The sequence below is a fragment of the Heteronotia binoei genome, chromosome 2 (assembly GCF_032191835.1).
Source record: "Heteronotia binoei isolate CCM8104 ecotype False Entrance Well chromosome 2, APGP_CSIRO_Hbin_v1, whole genome shotgun sequence".
NCBI classification, from domain to species: Eukaryota; Metazoa; Chordata; class Lepidosauria; order Squamata; family Gekkonidae; genus Heteronotia; species Heteronotia binoei.
Window position 1 is genome coordinate 201,590,187 of NC_083224.1, and position 26,765 is coordinate 201,616,951.

Below are 26,765 nucleotides of genomic sequence, written 5' to 3' on the forward strand. Positions count from 1 at the left end.
TTCGGCTCTGAGGGATCAGGGGGAAATCCTCTGATCCCTCAAAGCTGAAGGAACCCGTCGCCTTTCCCTTCCCCTGCGCCCTCAGGGGACGCAAGGGGAGGCAAACACGGCTCTTTCGGCTTTGAGAGGATGGAGGAAAATCCTCCAATCCCTCAAAGCTGAAGGAACAGCCCGCACTTTGAGTTCTGGGCACTCTCCGAGTTTGTCCAGGACTGAAAGTGCCGTTGTTTCTCCGTGCTGAGGGGGATGGAAAAGTTCCTCTGACCACACAGCGCCCAGAAATAATGTGCCCCACAAGAGCCAGCGCCCGAGGCAATTGCCGAATATTGCCTAATGGACATGCCGGCTCTGTGGGCACTCCATTATTCCCTCTGGAGACTTATTCCCAGAGGAAATAAAGGATAATTGATCCACAGGTATCTGGGGTTCTGGGGGCTGTTTTTTGAGGTAGAGGCACCAGATTTTCAGTATAGTACCCAGTTCCTCTCCCCAAAGTATCCCCCAAGCTTCAAAAAGATTGGACCAAGGGGTCCAATTCTATGAGCCCCCAAAGAAGGTGCCCCTGTCCATTATTTTCAGTGGAGGGAAGGCATTTAAAAAGGCTTGCTGTCCCTTTAAATGTGATGACCAGAGCTCCCTTTGGAGTTCAATTATGCTTGTCGCACCCTTGCTCCTGGCTGCACCCCCACAGTCTCCTGGCTCCACCCCCAAAGACCCCAGATACTTCTTGAATTGGACTTGGCAACCCTACTTTGGACAGAACCAAACCACAGAGGTGTTTCAGACAACCTGCTCTTGCCCCTTTCTTACCCACCACAGGCCAGGCTGGGGGAGCCCCCCCCCCTCCAATTGATGAGGCAGCTGGAGACTTCCCATCAAGTTTTATTAAAGACAGGTGGGATTGGGCTTCCTGGTTGGGACTCTGAGGCCACAGGAAAGCAATCCAACCAGCTGCCTTTGGGGGGGATGGGGGGAGAAATGGCTTCCCCCTTCTCTCTGCACAGGGGGGAAAAAAATAAAAATAAACTCAGCTCCAAACTCCAATCGATTTTGTTTGGGTGTCTGCAAAGATTGCAGACGTTCAGTAAGGGATATGGAAATTGTGCATGAGAATGGGAGAGCAGCAGTTTGCAGCAGCTAGGGTTACCAACCTTAAGACAGATAGGGTTGCCAGCCTCCAGCTGGGGCCTGGAGATTGCCCACTTTGACAACTGATCTCCAGCTGGCAGAGATCAGCTCCCCTGGAGAAAATTAAAGTCAAAAATCACCGGAATAGCAATAACATTTTTACACAATAAGTGTATATGCAACCTACATTTATCAACAAACATGTGTAGCAACAGTAATCATAAGTAATGTGTTAACCACTCATAATACTTAATTCAACAAACGCTCATAATACTCAATTCAATGAAGGCGACTGGAAAAAAAGTTCTTTTCACCCCCCCCCCCCCCCACACTGACTGCTGTATAAAGATTTTAAAAAGTACCGTTCCTCAGAGGCAGATGCCTTCTTGCTGTTCCAGCTTATGTTCAGGCTTATGTTCAGCAACTTGGGTGGAGTCCTCAAATTTCCAGCAAAGCTTGTCTCCGAGAGAGTAAGGGACCATTAGCCCAGGATTCCCCACGGTTTCAGTTCCCGTCCTTCATCAGCCTTTTTCTCTCAATATTTTATCCTGGAGCCTCAGTGCAACATTTAACAACTTGGATCAATGCGTGTCAGTTGCTTTTTCTGTTCTGGCTACGCATGTATTTTGATAAAGGTAGGTTGCATATACACTTATTGTGTAAAAGCGTTATTGCTATTCCAGTGATTTTTGGATTTAATTATACTCTTACATCGGAACCTGTTGATATTTACCTCTGGCGAAAATGGCTGCTTAGAAGGGCATTGGACCCTGCTGAGGCCCCTTTCCTCCCCAAACGCTGCTCTCTCCCAGACCCACTCCCAAAATCTCTAGTTTTTTTCCAATACTGACCTGGCAATTCTAAAACAGGACCTGGGATTTTCTTGGAATTACAATTCCTTTCCAGAGAATGGAGCTCCTTTCTTTGGAGGAAATAGTCACTTTGGAGAGTTGACTCTATGGAATATCATAAAATCTAGGAGAAACAGAAGTCCTAGAGTGACAGTGCATACTAGTGGAGCTTTCTTCCTCCCTGCAGTTCACCGCCTCCAAATCTACAGGAGTTTCTGAAGTTGGAGTTGGCAACAGCAGAACTCATGGACGTTAATGGCTTTCTCATGCATTTTTATCCTCTTGACAACTCTGTGGAACTGGTGGATTTTCCTGTGTTGGAAAGTTTTCATAAAGTTTGATGGCAATAGGCTTAAAGGCTGTTTTTGTCACATGGACACAACAACAGACAAAACTGTGAAGTACATGAGCAAGCGTTCAAACCAACCAAACTCTGATGGCTAGGGCAGCCAAGCCTGCAGGCCGGGTGGGGGTTCTCCCACCCTGGAGGTTCTCATTGGGCCGGCGGGGGGAACCTCCCGCAATGTTGCTGGTGTGATGTCACCCGTAAGTGACGTTGTCATGCTGGCAATGTTGCTCACTGGCTGCTCTAGGCACTTCCGGGAAAACTCTATGGTTTTCCTGGATGTTCTAGCAATTTGGGAGGGAAAAACTCTATGGTACAATAGGTACCATAGAAGTTTTCCCTCCCAAATCGCTAGAGTGTCCAGGAAAATGATAGAGCTTTCCCGGATGCTTCTAGAGTGACTTGGCAACCCTACTGATGGCTTCTTGTTGTTCTGCTCTATTTTAATATTTTCCATTTATGCAGGAAAGCTTTTGGCCTCCCTTTGGAGTGTTGCAGCAACATCCTCACAGCCACTCTGGTGAGGTAACAATATAGATGTGGCCAGGGCTTTTCTGGTAGAAAAAGCTCAGGAGGAACTCATTTGCATATTAGGCCACACCACCTGGTACAAAGGCAGCTGGAACTGTGTCCCTGCTCAGAAAAAGCCCTGGATGTTGTATTCTCTCCATTTTCTGTGGCTGTCAAGAGCTGACCCAGTCAGGGCCTGCTTGGGAGCAGTGTAGAAGCTGCTGGCCACTGGTGGAAACACAAAGCTGGGGAAATGAGGCCTAGACTTGCTCCATCAAGGTGTCTCTTACCTCTGTTCCAGGTAAATTGATTCCTCAGCAGCCATTAGGCAGCTAAGAAAGGAACCTTCATTAGGCAGCTAAGAATGGAACCTCCAGAAGCAGAAAGAGTCTACCTTTGCGACCAGAAACCGAAGACAAACAATTAAGGCCTGCTTTCCTCATGCTCTTCTTGTGGACTTCCCAGTAGAGCTGCCAAATTCCTGGGCCAGGTGGGGGGTCTCCCGCCCTGGAGATTCCCACCCCGCTGGTCCACATTGGGCTGGTGGGGAGATCCTTCCCCTACATCGCCATTGCGACGCCATCGCACTGGTGACATCTCACGTCAGCCGCTCTAGGAGCGTCTGGGAAAACTCTATGGATTTTTTTCAGACGCTCTAGCAATCTAGGAGGAAAACTCTATGGTACCACCTTCTTTCCCTCCCAAATTGCTAGCGCGTCTGGTAAAACCATAGAGTTTTCCCAGAAGCTCCTAGAGCAGCTGGTGCATGACGTCACTGGCGTGATGACATCACTCGGAGGCTGCAGGGGACTCTACTTCAGAGAGCCAGTTTGGTGTAGTGGTTAAGTGTGCAGACTCTTATCTGAGAGAACCGGGTTTGATTCCCCATGCCTCCACTTGCAGCTGCTGGAATGGCCTTGGGTCAGCCAGAGCTATGGCAGAGGTTGTCCTTGAAAGGGCAGCTACTGTTAGAGCTCTCTCACCCCCACCAGCCTCACAGGTGTCTGTTGTGTCTGTTGTGGGGGAATGGGAGGTAAAGGAGATTATGACTGCTTTGAGATTCAAAGTACAGAGCAGGATATAAATCCAGAATCTTATCAAAAGAGCTCTCTCAGCCCCACCTCTCTCATGGGGTGTCTACTGTGGGGAGAGGAAGGGAAAGGAGATTGTAAGCTGCTCTGAGACTCCAAATGAACAGAATCTCAGAGCAGCTTACAATCTTCTTCTAAACCAGGGTGGCCAAACACATAGCTCTTTCACACATGTTGTGTGGCTCTCAAAGCCCCTACCATCCCATCAGCCAGCCTGGGGAATGCATTTGAAGTTGCTTTCTTTTCCACCTCACCGCCCATCTATGTGTCTGCCTGCCTCACAGGGTGTCTCTTGTGGGGGAAGAAGATATGGGAGATTGTAGGCTGCTCTGAGTCTTGGATCTGCAGTATAAATTTGCAGTCTTCTTCTTCTTCTTCCCAGAAGCCTCTGAGAGGGTAGACCTGGAGATTTGGGGGGTGAAGCCTAGGGAGGGTGGAGTTTGGGGAGGAGAGGAACCTCAGCAAGGTGTAAGGCCACAGAGTCCACCTTCCAAATCAGGCTGCCAAGCTTTTGCTGGGGGCGGGGTTTCCCCTGGTTTGGAGGCCCCCAACCCACCGTCCTGGAGTGGCCCACCAGGGGGATCCCCGCCCCCAAAGAACTCTGTCATTGCTCAATGCGCCTAGCGTGACGATGTCACTTCACGGCGATGTCATTGTGCAGAGAGCTTCCCCGCCCCAGCCAAGGTAGGACTAGGCTTGCCAATCCCCAGGTCCCAGCGGGGGTTCTTCCGCTTTCCCAGGCTCCTTCCCGCCCCCAGTCAGCTGGTCAGCGGGGGAAAGCCCCGCCCTCTGGAGGCATCAGTCTCCATTTGGAAAGGCTTCCTCTTGGGATGCTGTGTCTGTGTTACTTTGAAGAAGTTGGCAGCAACTCGTGAGTAGAGAGGCCAATCCCTTACTTCAGAGTCACCAGAAACGGGGTGGGGGGAAGGAATGGCTGCTGAGCACTTCATTATTCCCTATGTGGAGATTGATTCTCATAGCGTATAATGGGGAATTGATCTGGAGGTTTCGGGGGCTCTGGGGGAGCTGTTTTTTTAGGTAGAGGCATTAAATTTTCAGTATAGTATCTAGTGCCTCTCCCCAAAGTACCCCCCAAGTTTCAAAAGGATTGGACCAGGGGGTCCATTTCTATTAGCCCCAAAAGAAGGTATCCCTATCCTTCATTATTTCCTATGGAAGGAAGGCATTTAAAAAGGTATGCTGTCCCTTTAAATGTGATGGATAGAACTCCCTTGGAGTTCAATTATGCTTGTCACACCCTTGTTCCTGGCTCCGCCCCCAAAGTCTCCTGGCTCCACCCCAAAGTCCCCAGATATTTCTTGATTCGGATTTGGCAACCCTAGGTAGGACTTGTATTCCAATTGCAGTTATAGTTTGATCTGATTAGTTTGATTTTATGTTATTAGAGATATTCTACCATTTCTTCCAGCCAGCCCAAGCAGGCCTCTCTTGCCTGGGGCTCTCCTGGGCCTCCCCTCCCCCCCCCAGTCAAAAGGCCAGCAAACCACCCACTGCCCAAAATCACATAAGATGTGGAGAAAGGGTGGTGTGGGCTTCTCCAGGGGTTAATGAGAGCTGCTGGGGGCGTGGCAAAGCCCTTGGTGGTTGGCTGGCTGCCTGCTCTCCTAATCCAGGGATCGTTATGCAGCTGCATCCACTATTCAATGGACAAGGTAGGTGGGGAGGGGGGCAGAAACCCTCAGAAAAGTTCAGGAACTGTGCTCCTGTGAGCTCCTGCTGAATTCAAGACCTGCGCAGGCACCAATTCAGATTAAACTAGGTGTCCCAATCCCCAGTCCCAGCGGGGGATGCCCCGGTTTTACAGGCTTCCCCCCACCCCCAGTCAACTGGCCGGTGGGGGGAAGCCCCGCCCCCACAGCCACCTTGTACCTCTAGAGCTCCGGCAGGTTTAGAAACAGGAAGCAGGAAACAGGAAGGGTCAGCAGCACAGTTCCTCCGTTTGTTTTGCTTTCATTTGCAGAGCAAGAAAGAGTGTGTGTAAAAGAGAGCAGCTTGTAACCCCTGTTCTTTTCAGATGTCGTTGTGGAGGAACCAGACCCAGTAAGTGTGTGTGTGTGTGTGAGAGAGAGAGAGGGAGGGTTGCAATTCCCAGGTGGGGGCAGGGGATTCCCCGGTTTAGAGGCCCTCCCCCGCTTTAGAAAGTGGAGGGGGGGAGGGAAATGTCTACTGGGCGCTCTATTATTCCCTATGGAGAACGATTCCTGTAGGGAATAATGGGGAATTCATCCGTGAGTATCTGGGGCTCGGGGGGGGGGGTGTTCTTTGAGGCAGAGGCACCAAATTTGCAGCATAGCATCTGATGCCTTTCCTCAAAACACCCTCCAAGTTTCAAAAAGATTGGGCCGGGGGGCAATTCTATGAGCCTCCAAAGAAGGTGCCCCTATCCTTCATTATTTCTAATGGAGGGAAGGCATTGAAAAGGTGCACAGTCCCTTTCAATGTGATGGCCGGAACTCCCTTTGGAGTTCAATTGCACTTGCTCCAACCTTGTTCATGGCTCCACCCCCAATGTCTCCTGGCCCCACCCCCAAAGTCCGCAGATATTTCTTGAATTAGACTTGGCAACCCTAGATTAAACCTGTGGTGCAAGAGAAAGCAGGGATTTAATCCCTTCACCCTAGTATGAGAACTTCTCTCTCTCTCTCACTCTTATGCTTGTTTCGCTTTCCTGGGCCAGCAACAGCCCCATGTCTACGTAAGGATATTGATTCCAAGATTTCAGGTTTTCACGGCTGGTAACATCCACAACCAATTGCCCTTTCACCACACCCCCTCCAGCCTACAAATAGCAGCTCTCCAGCAGCCCTGGCCCCATTCACTGCACAGCAGCCAAGAAGGTCTGAGCGCCTGCTCCGGCTGCAACGCCACTGAGGATGTTCTCCGCAGCTGAGAACGAAACGTCTGGAAGGAAAACTTTCTCCAGTAGAACACGGCACTTGAGCCCGAAAGATTCTACAAACCCTAATGATATTGATTCCCTTTGTCAGAACTGGGCAGAGATGGATGCAACCCTTTTGCCATTTCCCCTCATCCTGCAGGCCCAATCAAAACAAGGGCTCCATTTCTATTTCATTTTTTAAAGCTGGAGCAGCAGGAGCAAAAATAAAGGAGAAAGGGGTCGTGGCTCTGCAGTGACGCTGTAGGAATCTTTGACGGTTACCATAAAGATTTGAGAAATTCCTAGACTGTCTTTGTGATGTTTAGGGTTGCCAATCCCCAGGTGGGGGCAGGGGATCCCCTGGTTTGGAGGCCCTCCCTCCACTTCAGAGTCATTAGAAAGCAAGGGGGGGAGGAGGGAAATGTCTGCTGGGCACTCCATTATTCCCTATAGAAATCGATTGGCGGGTATCTGCGGCTCTGCGGGGGCTGTTTTTTGAGGTAGAGTCACCAGATTTGCAGCATAGGATCCAATGCCTCTCCTCAAAAGACCCTCCAAGTTTCAAAAGGATTGGACCAGGGGATCCAATTCTATGAGCCCCCGAAGAAGGTACCCCTAGCCACTGTTCCACTGAGGAACCGCTCTAACTCTCAGGAAGTTCTTCCTAATGTTGAGCTGGAAACTCTTTTGATTTAATTTCAATTCACTGGTTCTGGTCCTACCTTCTGGGGCCACAGAAAACAATTCCACCCCATCCTATATCCATTGTAATTAGTGTCTTTTGCCAGCTGGTGGGGGGGGGGGGATTTGGGGTTTTTCTGAGGGTGGGCAGAGATGTTGGTGACATGCTGATGTCACTTCCGGAAATGACATCCCTGCGTCAGCAACACTGGGGCAGTGCTCTACTTTTGGGCCAAACTCCATGGTAAACACAGCTAAAAAGCCATAGAGTTTTGCCCTCAAAAGTAGAGTGTCACCCCTGACATCACTGGCACAGTGTCATTCCCGGAAGTGACATCAGCACATGGCCAACGATGTGCAGGGATAGTTGTTTGGGTGTGAGTTTTCCCCTGCCGGCCAACTGGCTGGCAGCAGGCCAAAGCCTACAAAAACAAGGGCATTTCCTCCCCACACCACCTGGAGGTTGGCAACCCATCCTGCTCTATGATGACGCTTGCTGGGTGACATGATAGAGGTTGACAAGATTATGCATGGGTTGGAGAAAGCAGAGAGAGAAGTCCTTTTCTCCCTTTCTCACAATACAAGAACTCTTGGGCATTCAATGAAATTGCTGAGCAGTCAGGTTAGAACAGATAAAAGGAAGTCCTTCTTCACCTAAAGGGAGATTAACATGTGGAATTCACTGCCACAGGAGGCGGTGGCGGCTACAAGCATAGACAGCTTCAAGAGGGGATTGGATAAAAATATGGAGCAGGGGTCCATCAGTGGCTATTAAGCCACAGTATATTATTGGAACTGTCTTGGGCAGTGATTCTCTGTATTCTTGGTGCTTGGGGGGAGGCAAAGTGGAAGGGCTTCTAGACCCACTTGAGAGCCAGTTTGGTGTAGTGGTTAAGTGTGTGGACTCTTATCTGGGAGAACCGGGTTTGATTCCCTACTCCTCCACTTGCAGCTGCTGGAATGGCCTTGGGTCAGCCATAGCTTTCATAAAAGCTGTTCTTAAAAGGGCAGCTGCTGTAAAAGCACTCTCAGCCCCCTTATCTCACAGGGTGTTTGTTGTGTGTGTGTGTGTGGGGGGGAAGGTAGAGGAGATGTGAGACTCTGAGATTCAGAGTATAGGGCGGGATATAAATCCAAAAATCCAAATCTTCTCTTGATGGCACTGGGGGGGTGGGGCGGGGTTTGGCCACTGTGTGACACAGAGTGTTGGACTGGATGGGCCATTGGCCTGATCCAACATGGCTTCTCTTATGTTCTTCTGTGACACAGAGTGTTGGACTGGATGGGCCATTGGCCTGATCCAACATGGCTTCTCTTCTGTTCTTATGTGACCTTGGCTCAGTCCTCATGGGGTTGTTGGTGTGAGAAGGAAATTGATAGGCAAGAACCACCAAAGTGGTCAAGAGTTCTTTGGAGAACAGGTAGGATAAAAACAGTTACCTGCCAGCTGGCTCTCCCCAGTGCCCACAAAGCCTTTCCCTTTCCCCCTCTTGTCGCAGGAAGCCTGCCAAATTGGTATCTACCTGGGGAAGCTGCTCATGTTCCTTGCAATCCAGATCATCCCTTTGATGAGACAATAGCTCCTTTCATGTTCCAACGCCGTCCGCATCCGACGCCGGCTTTGTGTCACTCCGCCGTCTCCTGACTCTTGCAATGGGCTCGACTCTCCCCTCCACTGTGCAGAAGGGATTTAATTTCGGCTTTCTTCAGCAGCTAATCCCAAAATTTTAATCATCATCATCACCGTAAAGGGAAGGGCGGGGGGAGGGGAGGTTTACCTGCGAAAGAGTCAAAAGTTGGGGAGAGAGGGCACCAATTTGCCAGGTGTTGGCTTCGTAGGAGCTGCTTAGTCCAGGCTAATGGCTTCATTAAGGAAGGAGGATCCAGGTAGAAGTAATTTCAATTTCTGGATGTTTGTCCTGTGATTCTTTCCACATCCCAACGACTTGGGGGGGGGGGAGCTTGGGAAATCTCAGCACTGGACAAAAGGGGGACTTGCTTTGGGTACATCCAGGGGTCACTTTGTAAATAAATAGGTGGTGGAGGTCAATGGCATAACTCATTAGCATATGCCCTCCCCAGCTGAAAACAACCCAATGCAAGAAAGGAGAGCCCCGGGCGAGTGAGGCCTGCTTGGGCTGGCTAGGGAATTCCCCCACAGTCAAAAGGCCAGCAAACCACCCACCACCCAAAATCACATAAGAAAGGGTGGCGTGGGCTTCTCCAGGGGTGAATGAGGGCTGCTGGGGGCGTGGCAAAGCCCCTGGTGGCTGGCTGGCTCCCCCCTCCCCTAATCCAGAGATTGCTATGCAGCTGCACCTCCTACTCAATGGACAAGGGAGGGCGGGAGGAAGAGGGGGAACCCTCAGAAAGGTTCAGGAGCTGCATTCCTGTGAGATCCTGCTGAATCTGAGGCTTAACCTTACGTCTTGGCATCCAGGGTCCCATTCAACAATATTCCTACTTTGTAATAGTAATATATCCTTTTGTCTATAAGAGTCAAGGGTTGGCCCACACCAGATTAAAAATCTATGCAACATGGACATCCACAGCTACAACTTCCGGAGCGTAGCTTTGTAGAAAACAAGAGAGACACAAAGAGCAGCAACAACAACAATAAAACACCAAACACTCCCAGAAGATAGTGTTGCCAACCTCCAGGTGGTGGCTGGAGATCTCCTGGAATGATAACTGTTCTCCAGACAACAAAGATCCATTCCCCTGGAGAAACTGTCTGCTTTGGAGGGTGGTCTCTATGGCATTATAGCCTGCTGAGGCCCCTCCCACTGTCAAACCCTGCCCTTCCCAAATCTCCAGGAATGTCCCAAGCCAGAGTTGGACACACTTTTGCATAATGCTAGTTTATGTGTTGCAAGAGCCCCGTGGCGCAGAGTGGTAAAGCTGCAGTACTGCTGTCGGAGCCCTCTGCTCACGACCTGAGTTTGATCCCAGCGGAAGCTGGTTCAGGTAGCCGGCTCCAGGTTGACTCAGCCTTCCATCCTGCCGAGGTCGGTAAAAGGAGTCCCCAGCTTGCTGGGGGGAAAGCGTAGATGACTGGGGAAGGCAATGGCAAACCACCCCGTAAAAAGTCTGCCGTGAAAATGTTGTGAAAGCAACGTCACCCCAGAGTCAAAAACGACTGGTGCTTGCACAGGGGACTACCTTTACCATTTTTTAGTTCGTGTTGAAGTGTGCATTAATTTGTTGGGGAAATTTTGGTGTATGAGAAAATTGTGAACTTCCTTTGCATGAGGGAGAAACGGGAATGGGGGGGCTCAAAACTAGAGAGACGATGAATAGAGAGATTCAATTTATATCCCACTCTTCAGTATCCAAAGGAGTCTTAGAGCAGCTCACAATCTCCTTCCCCTTCCCGTCCCCACAACAGACACCCTGTGAGGCAGGTGGGGCTGAGAGAGCTCCCCCAAGAACTGCTCTTGAGCAGAACAGCTCTGAGAGACCTTGTGACTGACCCAAGGTTGCACCAGCAGCAGTATGTGGAGGAATGGGAGATCAAGCCCAGTTCTCCCAGATAAGAGTCCACACACTGAACCACTCCACCAATTTGGCTCTTCCAACTCTGTTTTAGGCTTGGCTGCCAGCAACCCGCCCCCCCCCCCCCAGCCTTTTCTGACCTCCCTCTAACCACAGCTGAGTCCAACTCTGGCCTTTGCAGAATATATTCTTGTCAACATCAAAGGAGGGACTGTTCTCCAAACTCCGCCCACTCCTGCCAGGAGGATGGAAAAAGGGGAGATCGCCCAGTCCATGCTGGTGTCTTTCGGAGGGCACACTGTAGGGTTGCCAACCAGGTGGGAGCAGGGGATTCCCTGGTTTGGAGGCCCTCCCCCCACTGCAGGGTCATTAGTAAGCAGGGGGAGGGAAATGTTGCTAAACACCCATTATTCCCTATGGAGACCAATTCCTATAGGGTATAATGGAGAAAACAGGGCCGTGGGTATCTGGGGCTCTGGAGGGGGCTGTTTTTTGAGGTAGAGGCACCAAATTTGCATCATAGCACCTGCTACTGTTTTCAAAACACCCTCCATGTTTCAAATGAATTGGACCACAGGGTCCAATTCTATGAGCCCCCCAAAAGGTGTCCCCATCCTTCATTATTTCCAGTGAAGGGAAGGCATTGAAAAGGTGTGCGGTCCTTTTAAACGTGATGGCCAGAACGCCCATCGAAGTTCAATTATGCTTGTCACACCCTTGCTCCTGGCTCCAGTCCCCAGGTATTTCTTGAATTGGACTTGGCAACTCTAACACACTGTGGCTATTTCCCTGCCTGCCATTCCCTGCAAACCTCATGAAAAGGCTTCCTCTATCAGACAGCCTAGGATTTCCTGTTGGTCCTCTTTCAAATCGGTGGCAGATAGATCTGTCCCTAGCACCTGTGATTTGTGGGCAGTGCCAGGTTAAATCCTGTGGAGGCTCCTAGGCAGTCAAAATCTTGCAAGTTAACTCAGAGTGAGAGCGCCCTCCCCACTCCCTGCAGCCCCCATTGCAGCCCGCAGGTAAAAAGGTAAAGGTAGTCCCCTGTGCAAGCACCAGTCATTTCCGACTCTGGAGTGATGGTACATCATGATGTTTTCACAGCAGACTTTTCACAGGGTAGTTTGCCATTGCCTTCCCCAGTCCTCTACACTTTCCTCCCCCCAGCAAGCTGGGGACTCATTTTACCAACCTCGGAAGGATGGAAGGCTGAGTCAACCTTGAGCCGGCTGCCTGAAAACCCAGCTTCCACTGGGATCCAACTCAGGTCCTGAGCAGAGGGCTCCGACTGCAGTACTGGAGCTTTACCACTCTGCGCCACGGTACCTTCTCTTTACTCTGCTCTGTCTTGTGTTCAGTTTTGGGCACCACATTTTAAGAAGGATCTAGACAAGCTGGAACAGGTCAAGAGAAGGGCGACAAAGATGGTGAGGGGTCTGGAGACCAAGTCCTATGAAGAAAGGTTGAAGGAGCTGGGCATGTTTAGCCTGGAGAGGAGGCAGCTGAGAGGTGATAGGATCACCATCTTCAAGTACTTGAAGGTGTGGAATTGTTTTCTGTGGCCCCAGAAGGTAGGACCAGAACCAGTGGGTTGAAATGAAATCAAACGAGTTTCCAGCTCAATATTAGGAAGAACTTCCTGACCGTTAGAGCGATTCCTCAGTGGAACAGGCTTCCTCAGGAGGTGGTGGGCTCTCCTTCCCTGGAGATTTTGAAACAGAGGCTAAATGGCCATCTGACAGCAACGAGGATCCTGTGAACTTTGGGGAAGGAATTTGTGAGTTTCCTGCATTGTGCAGGGGGCTGGACTAGATGACTCCGGAGGTCCCTTCCAACTCTATGATTCTCAAAAGCCCCTCTGACAAAGCTGCGGGGAAGAGGCAGAGAGAGGCAAACTTGGCAACTACGCTGGCAGCCACCGCCCCAGGCAAGTTGGGCCAAGAGGGGCTCAGTTGCTGGCTTCGCATGCAGACTGGGAGGGCTGCAAGCAGGGGGGAAACTGGATGGGGAGCTGGCCCGGACCCCCTAAAGGCATGGGGCCCATAGGCCAGTGCCTACTTGGCCTAACTGTTAATCCAGCCCTGCTTGTGGGGACAGCAACTGGCACAACCCTCCCTCCACCCCGCTGCAAAGCAACCCGCGCTTTGCATCCTGTTCTCCATTTGGCTTGCAGATGGCCCTCATTAAATGGGGGGGGGGGGGGCGGCGGAGGATTACTTCTTGTGGTCCAACTTCAGAGGCCGGATCAGCTGTCTGATGCCACGCTAATGAACAGCTCATTGTTTCCGTTTCTGCTAATTAGGCTGAAATCTGAGCATTCAAACGCGGCAAATTAACCTGGGCACCCACAACACTTGGCGGGGGTGGGGGTGGGGGGTGGGGACAGGCTGGGGGGAAAAAAACAGAGTTGAAAAGATAGCTGCTTTTGTTGCTTTTTCTTCGTCTTTTTTAAAGGGGTAAATAACAGTTCCAACCGGGAGGGAACTGATGGATCCCACAATGGAAGGTCTCTCGCAGACCTGGTCTTTAAAACTGCAGTACTGCAGTCATAAGAACATAAGAGAAGCCATGTTGGATCAGGCCAACGGCCCATCAAGTCCAACACTCTGTGTCACACAGTGGCAAAAAATTTTATATACACACATACACTGTGGCTAATAGCCACTGATGGACCTGTGCTCCATATTTTTATCTAAACCCTTCTTGAAGGTGGCTATACTTGTGGCCGCCACCACCTCCTGTGGCAGTGAATTCCACATGTTAATCACCCTTTGGGTGAAGAAGTACTTCCTTTTATCCATTTTAACCTGTCTGCTCAGCAATTTCATCGAATGCCCACGAGTTCTTGTATTGTGAGAAAGGGAGAAAAGTACTTCTTTCTCTACTTTCTCCATCCCATGCATTATCTTGTAAACCTCTATCATGTCACCCCGCAGTCGACGTTTCTCCAAGCTAAAGAGTCCGAAGCGTTTCAACCTTTCTTCATAGGGAAAGTGCTCCAGCCCTTTAATCATTCTAGTTGCCCTTCTCTGGACTTTCTCCAATGCTATAATATCCTTTTTGAGGTGCGGCGACCAGAACTGCAGACAGTACTCCAAATGAGACCGCACCATCGATTTATACAGGGACATTATGATACTGGCTGATTTGTTTTCAATTCCCTTCCTAATAATTCCCAGCATGGCGTTGGCCTTTTTTATTGCAAACGCACACTCCCTGCTCCCTGCTCACGACCTGAGTTCGATCCTGGTGGAAGCTGGGTTCGGTTAGCCAACTCAAGGTTGACTCAGCCTTCCATCCTTCTGAGGTTGGTCAAATGAGTCCCCAGCTTGCTGGGGGGAAAGTGTGGATGACCGGGGAAAACTATGGCAAACCACCCGGTAAAAAGTCTGCCATGAAAATGTAGTGAAAGCAACGTCACCCGAGTCAGAAACGACTGGTCCTTTACCTTTAAATAACAGTTCCAACCGGGAGGGAGCTGACGAATCCCAGGAAGCTCTCTTGCAATCTTGGTCTTTAAATTTGGCCAATTCTCTCCCACCAACTACTTGCTTTCAGGATTAGAGTTGCCATCCCCAGGTGGGCAAAGCTTGAAAAACACCGCACACCAAAGGCTGCAATGTAAGTGCAAAACACTCTTTTACTCAACCACTTTAATTCTTAAGTGTCCTTCAAAGCAAATAAACAGTCCTTAGCAGAAATTCAAACTTTAAATGTTGCCAGGTATGAAACTCTGCTGTCTTCTTGTCTTTCTGTTGAGAGACGCAGAGAGCCCGGCTGTTCCTCTTTGAAGAGTAATTCAACAGGTGTAGTAGCAGCAATATACACCACACCGCAAGTTTGAAGACCCTTCCCCCGCTTCAGGGTCATCAGAAAATGGGGGGGGGGGTGAGGGAAGTGTCTGCTGGGCACTCCATTATTCCCTATGGAGACCAATCCCCATAGGGTATAATGGAGAGTTAATCTGTGTGTATCTGGGGGCTGTTTTTTGAGACAGAGGCACCAAATTTTCAGCAAAGTATTCGATGCGTCTCCTCAAAGTACCCTTCAAGTGTCAAAAGGATTGGACCAGGGGGGTCCAATTCTATGAGCCTCAAAAGAAGGTGCCCCTATCCATAATTATTTCTAATGGAGGAAAGGCATTTAAAAGGTGTGCAGTCCCTTTAAATGTGATGGCCAGAACTCCCATTGGAGTTTAATTATGCTTGTCACAATCTTGCTCCTGGTTCCACCCCCAAATCCCCAGATATTTCTTTAATTGGACTTGGCAACCCTATTTCAGGTATGCATGTAGGGGTTTTCTTGTCCTTGTGTGGGAGTTGTGACAGAAAGAAAGGATCAGCGGTGTTTCAGCAGGACTATTGAAATTCCTTAAGCATCATTTCAGCAGGATAATAAAGATGGTGGGGGCGAACAGGCCTGTAGACACCCAGAACACTCAGCAGCAATTTCCCCAGGTTTGTCAAAATGCCTGCTACTTCCCTCTTAACTTCCTTGGGTATTTCTCTGGGGTAAAAGCTTTCATTTTCACTTCGCAATCTCTTTTTGAGAAACTTTACTCTGGGATGGAACCAAATTCGAGTTCGGTAGCAAATCTAAGACTGATAAGATCTTCCAGGGCATTAGAAATATGTGCTGGTCTTTAAGGAATAATCCACACTCGAGAATTTTGTCTGCTACAAACTTACACAGCTGCCCACCTGAAGCTTTACTTAAGGATGGCTGTGAAGTTTGGTACTTCCACCTTTCTCGGTTGCATTCTCTGTGGTGGATCACAAACTGCTCCTCCATTTTCTGCCCCCCCCCATTTTGCTGCCTTTGAAATGTTTTCTGGCTGGCTCCGCCTTCTGTGGCAGCCATTTTGTGGTTCCACCTGCCACCCTGGGCCAGAATTCCAAAGGTGCCCACAGTTTCGAGGAGATGGGTGGGCTCTGCTCCGACCACTGGATCACACTGTCTCTCTGGACAAGCACAAACAGCCGTGGGATGGTGACGAAGCTCATTCGCCTTGGGACCAGCTTGAACCAAACCAAAGACATTCACTTGAGGCAACGCCCGTTGTTTTTGAATTTTTATTATCAAAAAATACAGAATCCAAATAAGGGTTTAGGGAAGGGGGAGGGGGAGAGGGCTTGACCATCAGCACAATGTTCAGGATGAAAAGTTGTGTGTCTAAGAGACCAAGCTAAGCAGAGTTGAGACTCACTGGCGAGGGATTTTTTTTTTTTTTTGTAACTGGAAAAAAAAAATCCCCATTAAGAAATAGTTTATTCCTGCCCCTTCCCTCTCCCGCTGCACAATGCGGATCTGCAAGTGTGGGGAGGGGAGAGAAGCACCCTCCCTCCACAAATCTAAATTAATCCCCCGTTAAAAAAAACCCCAAACTACCGTCTTTTGAATGGTCGAAAAAATTAATAATTATAACTTCATTTGACATTGCTTCCTCATTCCCTTAACTCTCCAGCATTGTCGCTATACACAATATACATATGTTCATTAATACAATATATATATTTTATATATATATATTTCTTTATTTATACGTATGTATATAAAATCATGGATTTGTGGCCAAACTGTGAGACACCTCTCTCTGCCTGTCCCAAGCATCACCAATGGAAACCACACCTCATCTTTGAGGCCGGGACATTTCCAAATCCCCATTTGCTTGAAATTGGGAAGAAAACGTCCTTGACCGATGGGAGAATTCAAAATGGCCCCCGCAGCTTTTTTGTCATAGCAACAGGCCAAGGGCCTTCAGGCTTGGCTAATGTTTGGGCAAATAGAATGCTGTTTTATCTTTTGAGATGAGGCGCTGGGACCAAGAGCCCCCAAACTTGTGGCTGAAGTACAACAGGGTTTCTGAATTAAAAACGGAAGCATACTCCACGCATATCTGAAAGAGTTCCCTGCGTTCAGTGAATCAAAAACCTTCCATGGACCACGCTGGGCAGGATTTTCCTGCCTCTCTTGCCTCCTGTTGCTTACAGAACCCCTGAAATTTTATTCCTGGGGAAGGGGCGGGAGTCCTAGAGGAACAACCAGAGGCACAGTGGAGATCTACAGGGGGAGGGAATTGCCTCCAGTTCTAACAATCAAAATGTGCTTCCATCATTGGAAACCACCAGGGGAAAAGGGCCATCATTTCTGCATCTTACTGATCTGGCTGTACCTTCTCCGTGGACAAAGGCAAGCAGTAGTTCATTCAGAGACACAACATCGTCTGATCGCACCCACTGTGTGTGCAATGTGAGTATACCACAGGTAGCTTGCCTGGGAAGAAGAAGAAGAATCATAAATGTGGTGCCCCAAACTGAACACAATACTCCTCACTTGGAGTATTGTGTTCAGTTTTGGGCACATTTTAAGAAGGATATAGACAAGCTGGAACGGGTCCAGAGGAGGGCGATGAAGATGGTGAGGGGTCTGGAGATTAAGTCCTGTGAGGAAAGGTGGAAGGAGCTGGGCATGTTTAGCCTGGAGAGGAGACAGCTGAGAGGTGATCTGATCACCATCTTCAAGTACTTGAAGGGCTGTCATATAGAGGATGGGGTGGAATTGTGGCCCCAGAAGGTAGGACCAGAACCAATGGGTTGAAATTAAAAAGAGTTTCCGGCTCAACGTTAGGAAGAACTTCCTGACCGTTAGAGCGGTTCCTCAGTGGAACAGGCTTCCTCGGGAGGTGGTGGGCTCTAGGTGATTATTCCCCCCCTCCACCCTCCCCAGACCTACTGAACTCCTTTCAAGGACAACTCTTGCAAGAGCCATGGCTAACCCAAGGCCATTCCAGCAGCTGCAAGTGGAGGAGTGGGGAATCAAACCTGGTTCTCCCAGATAAGAGTCCGCACACTTAACCACTACACCAAACTGGTTCTCTGTGTTGGCCACCTGGAGGACTCCGGAACAGCCCTGGCATGCTAATATTATATTTGTGGAACTGGATTGCACACCCGATGGCCTGGTTCAAACGAGACAACAGGTGCCTGTAGATTCAACGCCAGTCAGTTCTTCCACCCTGTTCTTCCAGCATGGTATTTCAATAAGGCCTCACTGAGGCCTATACATGGAAATCTGCTGGAATTGCACACGACTCCCGAGGAAGTTCAGTTATCCTCCATTGCCCCCCACAGGGAGGTGTTTGTTTTGTTTTTTAAACCAAGGGGGGGGGGGTGGATCCCACAATCCAGGAGTGGAAAGATCAGGGGATCTTCTTCATGCACCCCTCCTCCGTAGAGCATTTCTGACCCAGGAAACTTTATTCGCAGAGTCATGGGACTTGTGTGCAGAGGTGGAATTCTAGCAGGAGCTCCTTTGCATATTAGGCCACACACCCCTGATGTAGCCAATCCTCCAAGAGCTGACAAGTCTCTTTTTTGTAAGTTCTTGGAGGATTGGCTACATCAGGGGGTGTGGCCTAATATGCAAAGGAGCTCCTGCTAGAATTCCACCCCTGCTTGTGTGGGTTGGGAGGATGAAGTAGGGAGAGAGAGGAAAGAAAGGGTGAAATCTTTGACCTTTTCAACGCGTTGGAGTTACTCTCAGTTTTCTTGGGAGTTGATCCACAAGGGCTGGAATTGGATTGGGTAGGGTTCTTCTGTACGTCCCCCCTCTGGTGCATTTTAATAGTTGTGGAGTTGGCTTATTTTCTTCGGCAAGTGACTTAAACAATGCGATTTTAAAGGGAGGTGCCGTCATCGCTGGTGCTGTTGTTAGTGGTATCAGAGAACTCCCTTTAAAAAAACAAAAGGCCTTAAGATATTGATGTAACAGATTCATTTAAAAAAGTTTCTATCCCGCTTCCCCATAAGAGAATGGACATTGGAAAAGCTGGGAATTCAGAGAATCTGCTTAAAGCTATCACTGAAATTCTATAGCATATATCAATATTTTAGGGCCTTTAAAACAAAGCAAAATCACTAGCGAGGGTGACGAGGGAGTGGTTTAAGGAAGATCAGTCCAATTGTTGAAAAGCACCCTCTCCCAACGACAGCCATCTGACCTGAGGCTATTAATATATGCAAGTCCCTCAGCTCTGGGAATAAACTTTCCTAGGATCAGAGATGTCTCCGGGAGGAGAGAAGGGAAGATCCCAGACGGTCAGTGCTTACCCCGGGTGCTTTGCAGCTTCAAAGCTATGGAGCAGACACAGCGATCGCCTTGGGCACCATGATGCATCTCAACAAAACTGTGTTTCCAAACCTGCCTTTGTCAAGTGAACATGACTGCAAGCCCATTTGGAAAGGAAAACCTGGGGGTTCTGCCTCCGCTGATCCACACCTCCTAATGCCTTCCTGAAGGCTGAAATTTCCCGGTTTGGAGCCAAATTGGGGGGAACTCATTAGAAACAGCTGGAGGGATGTTTTGAGGGGAGGGGGGCACTGCTGTGTTTTTATAAATCAAGCCGGCATCACAGCTTGGCAGGGCAGGGCAGCTTCTGGAACTCATGACCCATACGTGCCAATCAGAGACGCTTGGCCAATCTGCCCTAACCAGAAACGGAAGACAGCAGCAGAGGTCTCCGGGGCACTGCCAGGGCCATCTCCCATTTCATGCTAGATGTGTGCCCAGAGCGTGGATGACTTTTTTGCACTTCTAATGGTGCGTGAATTAGTTGTTCTCCGCTCCTTCCTCCGAGAGGGTGTGTGGATGCAGCCGTCTGGGGGAGAAGCAAACTTAATGGGGGGGGCAGAGGGCACCAGACTCAGGGGCCACCCCCGCTACAAACCTGGAGCCTCTCTGGAATTGTTCACCCACATTTCTCTCTGGAATTGTTCACCCACATTTATCTTTACGGGAAATATATTGGGCAGGAATTATACATGTACCTCTGTAACTTTAGCTTCACCCTCCCCTCTCCAAAAACCTCTGAATCTGGATTGTTCCTTTTTTTTTTTTTAAATGGTTCATGGTTCCTTCCTAAAGAAAGGAACTTGGCGGTACAAATAAATCCTCTGCTCTGAGTGTAATATTTTTGTTTGTTTGTGAGAATCTGTTACCGGGTCTAGATGCAAAGGTCAGAATGGGGAGGGCAATAGAAGGTCGTTTTTAAAAAAGGTTTTTCGTTTTTTGATAATCTAGATGAGATTATTGCAGTTTTTTTAAAAAAAGAAAAGAAAAGAAAAGCAGATTTCAAGTTTAAAACAGCAACAATTAAAAAAAGGGTAGGGGAGGAATTAAAATTTAAAATAATACAACCCGTTCATCAAATTCATTCGTTCGTTCTCAGGAATGCATTCAAATAATAATAATAATAATTATAATAATAATGTCAGAATCACAGTATTAATTATGCCTGCTGGCAATATCTACAGAAATATAACAAGCAGTCCAGCAGAGTCCTCGGCTCGCAGATATTGTAACCGGTGACCGAGACAGAAGTTTTTTTTTGTGTCCCTCGCAAGAGCTGAAAAAACACATCCATAGAAAGATGGGAGTCCTGAGGGCCGAAGGAGTCACGGCAGGTTCCCTTGATAGAAAATCCATTTTTGAGGTGCAGGGAATTCAAGAATATGGATAAGACTTGATACTTTTGTTGTTAGTGGCAGCCCCTTCCCTTCTTTCTTGCAGTGGTAACAAATCTGCTGCCTCCGTCTTTGCTCAGCAACCTTCACAGAACCAAAAGCACACCAGGCTAGTCACACTCCGCAGAAATGATTCTAGGGCTAACACTGGGCTATTCAGATCCACTTTACCCGTGGTCAGCATGCAGACCAGGCAACCTCGCCTGCAAACACCTCGAAGTTGGCCCCGTGGTCAGCATCTACCACCAACTGCCTGCCATGTGGTAGCCAAAAGTGCAAGGAGCGGTGGGCAGTGATCTCTGGGTAAAGATCCCCGGTGGATCTATTCCTGGTGCTTCTGCAGTGACTAGGAAAACTAGGGGGAGGGGGGATGCGGGGAGGGGCAGGGAGTTGTGTGGAGGCATGAACTGACCTGGCCCACTGCATGGAGAACACAGTCTCCATTTCCCCCGACACAACAGCCGCATGCACAAGTTACACCCATGCAATCCGTGTACAGATCAATAATTCTCATGTTATGTTCAATGCTTGTGCAGCTCAGTGTGTGATTTAAACCCCTGACTAGGGGTGGTCAAACTTGCTTAATGTAAGAGCCACATAGAATAAATATCAGATGTTTGACAGCCACAAGACATGAATGTCAGAGGAAGGAAGGAAGGAAGGAAGGAAGGAAGGAAGGAAGGAAGGAAGGAAGGAAGGAAGGAAGGAAGGAAGGAAGGAAGGAAGGAAGGAAGGAAAATAGATAGAGGGCAGTGGAAAGAAAGCAACTTTAACTTGAAATGCATTCTCCAAACTGCTGGCTGGCTTGGGGAAGTGATTTAAAAAGAGAAATGCCTTCTCCAAGCCAGCTGATGGGTCAGTGGGGGCTTTGAGAGCTACACAATGTGCGCGAAAGAGCCACACGGGGCTTCTGAGGTGCAGTTTGGCTCAGACATTTATGCAGGTCCTGGTCCCTGGTTTCATTTGAAAACCAAACACACGTTGGCTTTTTCTTACCAACTGACGTGTGTACGTACATGCAGGATGTATGTGTGTTCACTGTAACTTGTGAATAGGGCTCACGCTGCCATCGTTGGGTTCTCCTCTGCTTTGCCTTGTGAGAGCAGCAAACCGGGCCGAGAGCTGGAATTGCTCACGGATTCCAAATGCAATAACATTTCAGGATCTTTTCCTTGCCTTTTTAAGAAGCAATAAACTCCAAATGTTTTTCCAGCATGATGTCAATCCGCAGAACTCTTCTCCAAAGGATAATCTGCCTTCATGTGATCGCCAGCTTGAGATTCACGTTTCACTGTATTCAGCTTTTTCATAAATCAAGAATTTTAACTTGTAATATTATACAGACCATCTCTTACAAATGCCCATTTCTTTACACCACGTTCTTCAAATGCGGATAGACTTCATGCTGGAAAAATATTTAGAGTTAATACGACCCACTGATGTTTAAGAATCCTTCTGAGGTCATGCAGTGAAAATAGTACTATTCTTTACGGGACTATGTTTTTAAAAATTTTGTACTGAGACAGAGTATCGTTGTTTGTTCACTTATAAAAGTTTCTAACCATTTCTATATCAAAACGAAAGTGTGGCTGTTACTCGGGGCACAGTCGTTTTTGTTTTGCTGCACAACCTTCAGATAGGCAATGGTGAGCGCAAGACCCTGTGTGGCGCCAGGTTGCCGCTGGGTAGGACTTCCTGCGTTCATGAGCTCACGTGCCCAGCTTAGAGGGAACACGCCCTGGTTTTGTACTCTAAGAGGTGACCAGAATGTGTCAAGGACAGGGCCATCGCCAGGATGGCATGTTTGGGGGAGCTGGGGCCCCACTCAGTTTGGCAGCCCTGGGCTCTTGGCACTGTAAGCTGCCTTAAGGCCACTAGTTGTAGATTTTCTGGGCTGTATGTATTGAGTCCCGTAAGCTTAACCCCTCTTTGCCTGGGGAGTCACAGTACCTTCACTTCCCCACCCCTTTCTTATGTGTTCATCTCTCGGCGAGACAGAGGCCTCTTGACTCCCCCCCCCTCCTCGTTGGTTCTGCACGCTGTGGGAGGGAAGGGGAGAGAACAAAGCAAAAAGACCAGCAGCAATGCGACGACTGGTTCAGAGTGGCAGTGAGCAAAGGGGACAGGTTGGGGGTTCTCCAATGGAGAGGCCATACAGTTGGAATTGGGGGGGGGGGGGTGGAAGGATGGGCCTGCCCCACCTGTAGCTGTCGGCCTGGTAAAGGAGGGTTCTGCCCCAGAGTACCAGACGTAACATCTCTTAGGCACTGTGACCCCTCCCCCTGGGAGAATGGTATGGCTTTTCCTAACCTCTTCCTCTTATCTCAAATCTCAGTCCCTGGGAGGGCTTTTTTTTTTTTTTTTTTAGCAGGAAAGCAGTTCTGGTTGTCTTGGGATCAGGGGGTGTGGCCTAATATGCAAATGAGTACATGCTGGGCTTTTTCTACAAAAAACCCCCTGGTCCTTGGATAGACAAATTCTCTGCTATGGTAAGACCTCAACTGGAGTACTGTGTTCAGTTTTGGGCAGCACATTTTAAGAAGGATATAGACAAGCTGGAAGGGGTCCAGAGGAGGGCGACGAAGATGGTGAGGGGTCTGGAGACCAAGTCCTATGAAGAAAGGTTGAAGGAGCTGGGCATGTTTAGCCTGGAGAGGAGGCGGCTGAGAGGTGATATGATCACCATCTTCATGTACTTGAAGGGCTGTCATATAGAGGAAGGATGGTGTGGAATTGTTTTCTGTGGCCCCGGAAGGTAGGACCAGAATCAACGGGTTGAAATTAAATCAAAAGAGTTTCCGGCTCAACATTAGGAAGAACTTCCTGACCGTTAGAGCGGTTCCTCAGTGGAACAGGCTTCCTCGGGAGGTGGTGGGCTCTAGGTGATTATTCCCCCCCTCCACCCTCCCCAGACCTACTGAACTCCTTGGGACAATCTCTGCTCTGCCCTCCTGACCTTGGTAGGTATGCTGAGCTTCTCCACCTGAACTGCCACCGGACAGCTTCTGTAATGTAGGCGTGGGAGGGAAGGATGAAAGGGAGATGGGGTTTAAGGTCAGGGGTGGGACAAGTATAATAAGCGGTGGAGGTGTGTCAAATGTTAACAGGCTCTGGGGTTCTGATCCAGGACCCCAATGGGTTTTGCTCAAGAAAGGATGGGACACCCTTCATATTGGCTACACTCACGGGCTGACAAAAGCAAAGATGTTAGACGAGACTGTGGGCAGGGCCGAGGAGCCCTTGTTGCCCGAGGGGCCCATGGGTTCATGAGATCTGTTTCCACGCGATGTTTCAATCAAGTCTGGTTTGTGTGAGGAAAAATCCAGGAGAAAAACATGGCAGCTGGGGTGGAGGGGCGATATCACAAGCAGCTTTTCAGTGGGTGTGGAATTCAGACCAGGTGGTGGTTTGATTGAACTTATAGGTGGGAAAGGGGGGAGAAGGGAATACCTGATCCTGAAATCTGTCCGCGTGACGCCCCGTCCATACTGCCCAACATTTCAGGTCTCGCTCAGCACCAACGCAGCATCTCCAGATCCATCCCGGACTGATCATGTCGACGTTACCTTTTGTGTGCCTGCTACCAGCTGCCTGCTATCAAGGATCTGTTATCATTTCTAACTGGTTCATGCACCAGCGGGATGGGGGGGACACTGGGGGGGGGGGCAATGCTCTCCGCTATCAGCATATCCATGTGGGGAAAACCCTACCTTTTGTATTTCTATCTATGACATGCCCAGTATGGGGAAAGAAGGCCATTCAAGTTGTTGTTCGCCACATCCAATATATCAATTATACTCGGGTGGTTTCTCTCCCCCACCCCCGCTCCTTGTAAAAACCAGCTTAAAGACACCCCATCCCCCACACTGAACTCTAGATCTTTAAATACCATTATGCCGTTCAGACATTTTCTTCCCTCCTCTAAATCAAAGAAGGTCAAACGTTTCTCAGAAGCAAAAGTTAGGCCTGTTTCCAGTTGGCTTCTGTAGAAATGGAGAGCTGAGGGAGTCTGTGCGAGGCATCTCGGTGTGTCCGGATGACGGAGGGGCCAACACCTAGGAGGCTGGTTTTGCAAGGGAATCCAAAAGCAAAATGGGCTGGCTGAGCTTGGCAAAATAGCATCCTGGTCCTTTCAGAAACAACCAGCTCATTCACCTGCATTGTCCTTCAGGCTCCTCCAATTTATGTTCCGCGAATCAAGAAATGTGGTTAACTCCTCAGTGACCTCTTCTTCCAGAAGGAAGTTCAAAGGCCCCGTCCTTAGGAATGTGGTGGGAAATCGAGGCATCGAGGAGGAGAAAAACACCGGTCCCTCTCCTTCCCTCCTCTTCACTGCCATGTTGCCTCTGAGTCTGAAGCAGTGCAGAACACAGGTCAAAGGGGGTGGGGGTGGGGGTGGGAAATCAAGCTGGAAAAAGAGAGACTATATTTGGTCTAGAAATTCTTAAAAAGCAAAAAAAACCCCCAAACCTCCATCAGGGTAGGAAAAATTAATCCAAACACCGTCAAACGTCGGACAAGTGAAAACGGTCCGGGAAGTGTCTTGGAAGCAGAGAACCAGCACGGCTTCCGGAGTGGGTGTTTTAAAATGTCTTTCTCCCCCCACCCACCCCAATCTACTGGGGGTCTTCTCAACGCCTGTGATTGTGCGACTTCTGTCTCCGTGCAAGGCAGGAGCTGGGATAGGAGATCCATCTTCTCCATCTGTCTGTGCGCCTTTCACTTCCAAGCCTGTTTTGGGCTGAGACAGCGGTTCAAAGATCATCGTTAACTACAACCCCCACCCCCACCCCAAAAGCTGGACAGTCCTTTTTCTGATCCAGCGAGAAAAATCTCCTTCCCACGCCTTTCGCTTCCTCCCTCCCTCTTTTTTCCCCCCATGGGTCGCTGAAACAAAGTCTGGTTCCTCTTTCATCCTCACGCTGAGGCTAGGAGGCTAGAATAGTCCAAAACACGGGCACCACCACGAAGAAGGCCTCGGGGACTTGGAAGCTGCAACAGGAATTATTGCTGGTGAATATGGGCTCTGGAGATTCGTAAAGGGAGTCATCTGGGGTGGGGAGAAACAGAAAAGAGAAAGTCACAACACTATGCAAACAATCGTCAATCGCTCCCCTGCTCTACTATCTCCTCTCTAATCAACCTTCATTTCAGCTCGGCTATCAGAGCCCACACATGAATGAATGACTGTGTTCACACAATCAAATGCACCTGTGGAAGCCAGAGACCTGCAACATCTGACTGCTATGAAGCCCCACAAGCAGCCCCACAACACCCCTCCCCTTTTGTTTGTCCTCAGTAACTGGTATGCATGGGTAGACTGCCTTTGGTCAGGGAGGCTCCATCAAATGCTCACTTATCCCTAAACACAATACAAACTTTCCTTAAACTCAAACCAATTTTGCACTCACCTTACGCCGCTCTCACATTCGTCTTCTCTGCGCGGCTTCCTTCTGATTTCCCACTATCTGCGCCGGGGCTGCAGATAGGGGGAAATCAAAATTGAAGCTGCACTGAGAAGATGAACATGAGAGTGCTGTGAGTGCAAAATCAGTCTCGGAGATCACAGCGATCTCCATTCTGTATCTGATGGAGCTTTGACTCTTGAACGCTTCTATCCCCGAAACTCTTGTTCGTCTCTAAATTGCTAATGGACTCTAACCCAGCTCTTATAAATTGTAAAATATATTTTTGAATAACAATGGTTTATTTTTAAAGCCAAAAAAGAGGTTAAGTAGGGAAACAAAGCTCCTTAATAGCTGAATTTGCAGCCTCAAATTTGGCTGAATATTCGGTCTCGTGCAAGAACTCGTTTCCTCTGTAGCCTAAAACAGCACAGAAAACTGAAAGGACGAACCCCAAGACTGGGCAATTTTGGACCTTTGTTTCCATGTCACAGTCTTATTTTCTCTACCAGATTTGGCAGGGCCTTGGAACCATGAGGGCAGGTTTCCTCTAGTGACCTTTGCTCATTGATACAAGACTTGTGGGTAGCAGATCGGGGAAGGGGCCTCCTGCCTAGGAGATCAGAAGCCGCTCATTTCAAAATATGTGGGTGGTTTTGTGCGAGATGGCAGGGAGCCAGCACTGTGGCGTTGCCAAACCCCCTCCGAACACCAGGGACCCCTCTGGGGGCCTCGGATTTCTTCCCTTTTTGGCCCGGCCTGCAGTCGCAACAACACTCCAAGGGCCAAAGGGCAATTGCTTCAGAGCAATCCAATAATCCAGTTTCCAAAAGACCCC

General features: G+C 49.1%; 1 protein-coding gene across 1 annotated transcript in view; it reads right to left on the bottom strand.

Annotated features, from left to right (window-relative positions):
* Positions 1–24,950: 24,950 nt before the first annotated feature.
* The window catches only part of EFNA2 (ephrin A2), a 292,098-nt gene continuing 290,283 nt past the window's right edge, over positions 24,951–26,765 (bottom strand). The window contains exon 4 of the mRNA XM_060233450.1: positions 24,951–25,572. Coding sequence (XP_060089433.1) covers positions 25,451–25,572 — 122 coding nt within the window. The 3' untranslated portion in view covers positions 24,951–25,450. The remainder of the gene's footprint in view (positions 25,573–26,765) is intronic.